The following is a 6,399-nucleotide window of genomic DNA, read 5'->3' on the forward strand; positions in this document are numbered from 1 at the left end:
TTTAGAAGTAACAAGGAATGTTACAAATCTCGCAAATACATAAGAGGTAACAAGGAGGGGGAAAGAAGATAAGAAAAACCTCAAGTGTATTTAAGTAACAAGGAAGGTAAAAATCGCTCAAGTGTATAAGAAGTAACAAGAAAGGTAACAAATCTTGCAAGTGTATAAGAAATAAGAAGGGTAAAAATTAAACAGGTGTATTAGAAGTAACAAGGAAGAAAACAAATCATGCACGTGTATATTGTATAAGAGGTGACCTGAAAGGTAAACAATCGCATATAGATAAGAAGTAACAAAAATTAATGAAATTTTATAGACTTTTATAATTCTTTTTATAAAACTATTTTCACAAACGTGGTTCTATGAAGCACTATGTAAAATAGAAGGCATCTATTAAAGTATCGAGTTTTGTTCTTCTATGAAAATTTACACACATGGTTTTTAAGAAATACAGCGTTTCCATTGGATGACAAATTAAGTAGGACACTAGGCAACAACTGAAACGTGTTAAGTATAATTTCACACGGGTTTGAATAGGGGAGTTTAAAGAAGGTTACCAGAAAAAAATCAACATAACAAGTATGAACTGAATGACTATCGCTCGTTTAAAGGCATGACTTGCACTTGACAAATGATCCACAGAGCAATAGCTTTTCATAGATGGCCATTGCTTTTCAATAACAGACTGCCGCTCACTTGGTACTGAAACCTCACTTATGTAAACAATTGTGTGTGGGAAGTCAACCCCAGAAACCTTGACCAAATTAACTTTAAGGTCTGACAGTATTTCTTTGATTTCAGCATAGTCAGTCACCTTGCGTTTTATTTGAAACATCTTGCCGCTTTTTCCAAGAACTTCTTTTTGGTACATAAATCTTTCTTCCACATACTTGTCTATCCTAACGCCGTTCATGTTTTGAACGATTAGCAAATATTTGCCTTTTGCAAATCTAAAAGCTGGTGTCGGATCAGTAGACGTACTAAAGAAACCTTCCTCTACAAAATAGTTCTGATTATTGAATTTCCATTCAGTCATCCCTCTGTACAACCTCACATGCCTTTTCATACCAAAAACATCAAGAGCGCCATTAATGATGTTTCGTACTTTAACAAATGTTTCTCTGATGATTGGATCTCTTTTTGTGTTTTTGAGGCACCTTATTTCTTTATTCAATCGGAATGGGAACGCATTTTCAATCCTGTCTTGCTCAAGAAAATTTGTATCTATCATACAGAACCGGGAATACATGCTGATCCAAAGAGCTGCAAAGTGTCGGTCGCCATATTTTTCATTTACACTATAAGCTTTTTCTCTTGCGCTTTGGATGCATTGCTGTACATGAAGATTTCGTTCCACGATCTTTGTTGTATTTTCAGCTAAGATTTGGAATTGACTTTTCGTTGTCTCTATAAAGAAATATTTACCTTTTTATTCCTTACCGACCTTTTAAATTATCGGTCAAATGTAAATGATACTTGAGCTTTTTAAACATTGTGACATCATTTATCATTATTCCTCTTGTTCTAGAGAGTCATCTATAATATCATTGTAAATATATTGAAACAAAATGAAAACGAGGATTGTTCATAGGAAGAAATTTTCATATTCCATAAAATATAGATTATTTGGGGATAATTTTACTTCTACTTCTTTCATCATGTGTTTTCTGTTATACATTCAACCATATCAGTTGCAAACTGTTGAAATTTGACGTCATTCGGGCATGAAATAGCTAATTCATCAATTTTCGAACAGCAGGTGTCATAGCGTTAAATGTCAAAATATAGCGTCGTCTGAAGACTGAAAATGTGAGCGATCGTTAAATTTTCCAAACAGATTTGCGTTACTTCTTCAGCTACATACTAAAAGATTTAATAAAAATTAACAAATGGCAATTGATCGGACATCAGAATATCAGTTTTAAGTTGGCGCAAGCAGTTGCAAGACTGCGAATAAGAGCTTATTGTCAAGGAATGCCAAGGAAGAAAGCGGACAAATTGATGGGACGTTAGTGACGTCAATTTCAAAAGGGGTACAAAATGATCCAACGCAGGTAGCAGTCTTGGAACTGTTCGACATGTTTGCTGCCTGAATCGGGTCCACACATTCAGTTCTGACATAAAACATGTGTTTTAATCGATATTTTATGTAACCAGATAAACGTAAAATCAGTATATTATTATAATGACGATAAACGGTAATTACATATATTAGCATTATTTTGTTTAATAGATGACCTGTGGCCTGTGCCCATTAACACAGAACACTTTTCAACTGATAAGATAGTTTTATTTTATAGTTTATCCCATTAAAATGGAAATGAACTTTTGCCTGGTATGATTTTTAAACGAGGTTGAATAAAAAAATAAACCATTTATTTTTACTTAAAAAGTCACACTCGAGATCCTTCAGGATTTTTCTCTAGAGTGTCTATCAAAGTTTCATTTCTCTACCGCAAGTCTCTGTTGTCTATTTTCCGTAGCCATTGCCGAAGTACTCTTCATTTGTTCAAAGATGAACAGTAGAAAGCACTTGTCATGTTTGAGGTTTTCGGGGTCGTTTCATGATTATATTACAAAGCTAGATCTACAATATGTAACAGTATAGTTATGATGCATAATGTAAAACTTAAAAAATGAATAATAAGCAACAAGAACATCGAGTCACATGGAGTAGAAATTGCACTTACTTTTGAACGGAATAAAATCCCGATGAATTTTGAAAGAGATTCAGATCTTCCTACGACAAATTCACATCCGGCAAAATCCTTTTTTGCCAGTTCATATCGAAAATGATAGCGTAGCCAGGAATACGCCAGAACGCCGAAGGCGTAAAAACAGAAACGAGTTTAAATAAAAATATCTTAAAAGTTGAAAATAGTTATTTAAATCAGTATTCGAACCAAGGCATCTCTGAGAGTTTTGACTCATTAAGTAATCATAGAAATTAAATTTTGCTAACAAAAAATATATGTTGTTATAAGGCAATTTAAATTTTGTATCGGTATTTTTAGTTGCTAGTAATACTCGGATGTCATGCGTATTGAATTTCGTTTAACTTATCGTAGAATCTTATTATGTTCCAAATGTTGTTTACATTAGAAGTAATACATACGAGAAAATACATATAGAGTCCACGTGTAAAATTGCCGAGTAACTTTCAATTGAGCGTCGATGTATTCAGGAGCACCATTTTAATCGATGAGCAGGAAGTTACTCTTTTTACATAAGACTTGATCGATGCCCATAAATATATTATGCATTTAATTAAGCCGAACTAAGATCATGTAGATCGGATATTTATAATAGGTAAACTATTCATTTGCATATTCAGACGTGTTTGTTTTTTCCTATCAAATTATATCGAATATGGCAAGATTGAAAATTCAAATAAAAAGTCATTTTAAAAAGTTTGCGCTATTTATACGCAAGGTTCATTTCAAGTTGAAATAATGTGATACCGTAATAAGTGCATTTGGGGTTCTTGGCATATAAAGCTGCTGCCTACTATCTGTTTGGACGTTTGAACATGTCACCAGACTTGCGACAACAGAACACTGTATATCATCTGCTTTTTCAGCTGTCTGACAACCTTCAGGAGAAGACGTATAGAGCTTAGATGCAGAGTTATTTTCAGGTACTTTCTGAATTATACAGTTTTAGGCCAATACCTGTCGGATCGGTTACTTCAAAAGAGCCTAAAATCTTATTCCATCTCCAATAATTGATATGGAAACCTATGCCAAATATATATATACGCTCATTATACATGTATGTAATTGTAAATAATGTAAATTGTGATTGTTCGGAAAACTGATTGAGTTTAGCTATCAGTTGCAATTACCACCTTGGCAATATGTTAATTTTGGATTGAAACAGGTTGTCATTTATGATGAGGATCAGTGAAAATGGTTGCTTAAAGTATCCAAGTTCTTGAATATGAATTACAATTACGATTTTTGTTCACATATTCCGAAGAAAGCCATCTTTTGTGACTGAGGGTTTGCCTGTAAGGGTTGATATATTAGAATTATGGTCACCGTTTTTATCATTTGTTTTGATTTTATGTTATTAAACTAGATATATTTTATAGATATTTCTCAGAGATGATTTCCCTGCATATCTTGTTGTTCATTGCTTTCAAATTATGTAAAGCTATGCCAACTTTCTTAAGCTACAAATTGTACAATATGCGCTATTTTCCCTCTCGCGAAAGAAAATATCTATTGTTTTTCCACTGAATATATCAAAATTTAAGGGAGGCTAAAAATTATTTACCATACCCTTATCACCTTCGTAATAATATAATATGTAACACTTCGAATCTACACAAAATAGACTTATTGCCGCTACTAAGAATACTCGAATTAAAACTTATTCATAATATGATCAAATCACTGCCGGTATGTCTAGACATTTTGTTAAATTGTAAGACGGAAAAATAAATATATATGTATATACAAAGTGTAATAAAAGCCTACGTTTGGTTGCTCAAATTAGACAGCGTGATCGTATTCTTATAATTTAAATTTTTAACCGCGCACGAGCCTTTGTTCTCTCATTAGCGAGGAAGCTAGTTAAAGTAAACTCCGTTGATACAAGCGATCCAATGGTGAACATGTAGCGACTCACTCAGTTCCCTTTTCTAAATTTGCATGATTACATTGTATTTGTGTGCGATTTCTAGCGCGACCATTTCACCCAAAATGAGGAGGGAAACATATAGTATACATCGTCAATTTAGTTATTTTTGAATAGAGTTGACATATATTAATGGACATAATTTAGAAAACTACATAATTAAGTATATTAAACATTAGCAAATAACGGATTATGGTATTAATCTTTTTTTCTAATGTATATGACCGCCTATCCTTCTTTCTAACTTCTATTTATAACTGATTTTCTTATGATAGAGTAATTTGTTATGTTCACTTGAAAACGCAGGAAGGTCGTAGAAGAATGTTTATTAGGTCTTCTAGCTAGTGTTCCCGTTCCCCTACAACGTGTTGTGGTATTCAAGATACGCGCGCTTGAGTGATAAGCTATGTAATCACTTCATTGCTCTTTTTCTGGTAAAATACGATATATATCATGATAAAATTACGAGTATGTCCAGAAATAATGATGTTTGTTACATTTTATATTTATTTTGTTGTCACGTTGTAAACGTCATTTATTTATCATCAGCGTGCTCCGGGTCGCTTAACACAAAAAAGTATTGTCATTTTAGAATTGTTATAGAATTGTTATGTATTAGCATATTGTAATGATTTTGCACTGTATTTATAGGATATGTTCGATATTTGTTTCTTTTAAAATTGTGTGCGAAAGTTAAAAATAAATATGTGAAGAGTAGAGTTGCATTTCTTTTCTTTTTGAACAATCCTCGTATATACCCAAGCTTGTATACAGTTTTATATATTTTGAGATAACCATTTTCACAGACACTTAGTGATTGAAAATATTTTTTTCCAAAAAGGTTGTTTCAATTTGCAAATCTTGTTACATGTTTAATTAAATCAGCTGTTTCAAATCTCATTTCTGACATGCTTAATTAAGCCAACCAATTTTACCATAAAATACTACCATGTTAAAGTAAATAGGTCCACAATGCAAATTAAAATAGCACAAAACATTAACAGAGCACATACTATACATGTATGGATAATGTTGGAAAATGACCAATATTACATAATTATCTGGATATGTAAGAGGCGACAAAAATGGTTCGAATAATTGGAGTCTTTTAATCTCTTAGTTGAAGCAGGTGAGATTATTTTGACCCCTTGTGTTTGTAACGCCTGGGGTTAGCAAAAAATCTTCTTCCCTGTTTCGACCCAATATGATCTATACTGTATTGATGTGCCGTAAAACCAAACAAACAATGTTTTTTTTCTACAGCAAAATATTATTATCAATTATATAATGTTCATGATGTTTTGTCATGAAATATTCTATAACAATACCAAAAAAATGATACATCTCTATACGTTTTTCAATATTCTAATTACTTTTGAAAATGTTCTAATCATACACCAGTTCACTTAAAATCGACATATCGCACTATGTAAAGACTGAAAATAATTTCAAAGAAAGTTTTGATATTTTTCAGCAAAATTTGTCGCAAGGTTGTGCTTCTCAAGACACTTAATTTTATTAATGCTGACTAACAAACAATAAATTGTACTAAGAATATATAATACAAATGTCTATCCCAATAATCAATGAAATGAAATCAGAATCATGATAATATAGATTTACCATATCCTTTTATAATCAGCAGTATACAAAATATCCTTAAAGCCACATTATCTCTCAGCGATATCATTTTTACCATCGTGAAAAGAGTAAACTTTGTTATACACACACATATGTAACTAGTGATTGTGTATACGA

The 6,399-nt window shown here is 32.1% G+C and overlaps 1 protein-coding gene across 1 annotated transcript; it reads right to left on the reverse strand.

Moving 5' to 3' along the window:
• Nucleotides 1-373: 373 nt before the first annotated feature.
• LOC132721154 (uncharacterized) lies at nucleotides 374-6,399 on the reverse strand. The gene is made up of 2 exons (XM_060705410.1): nucleotides 6,265-6,399; nucleotides 374-1,407 (listed from the first exon to the last, which is right to left on the reverse strand). Exons 1-2 carry the CDS (start codon nucleotides 6,338-6,340, stop codon nucleotides 554-556), a joined length of 930 nt encoding a protein of 309 aa, XP_060561393.1. The 5' UTR covers nucleotides 6,341-6,399; the 3' UTR covers nucleotides 374-553.

This window comes from Ruditapes philippinarum, unplaced genomic scaffold, assembly GCF_026571515.1.
Source record: "Ruditapes philippinarum isolate M1 unplaced genomic scaffold, ASM2657151v2 ctg5160_1_1_1_1, whole genome shotgun sequence".
Lineage (NCBI taxonomy): Eukaryota > Metazoa > Mollusca > Bivalvia > Venerida > Veneridae > Ruditapes > Ruditapes philippinarum.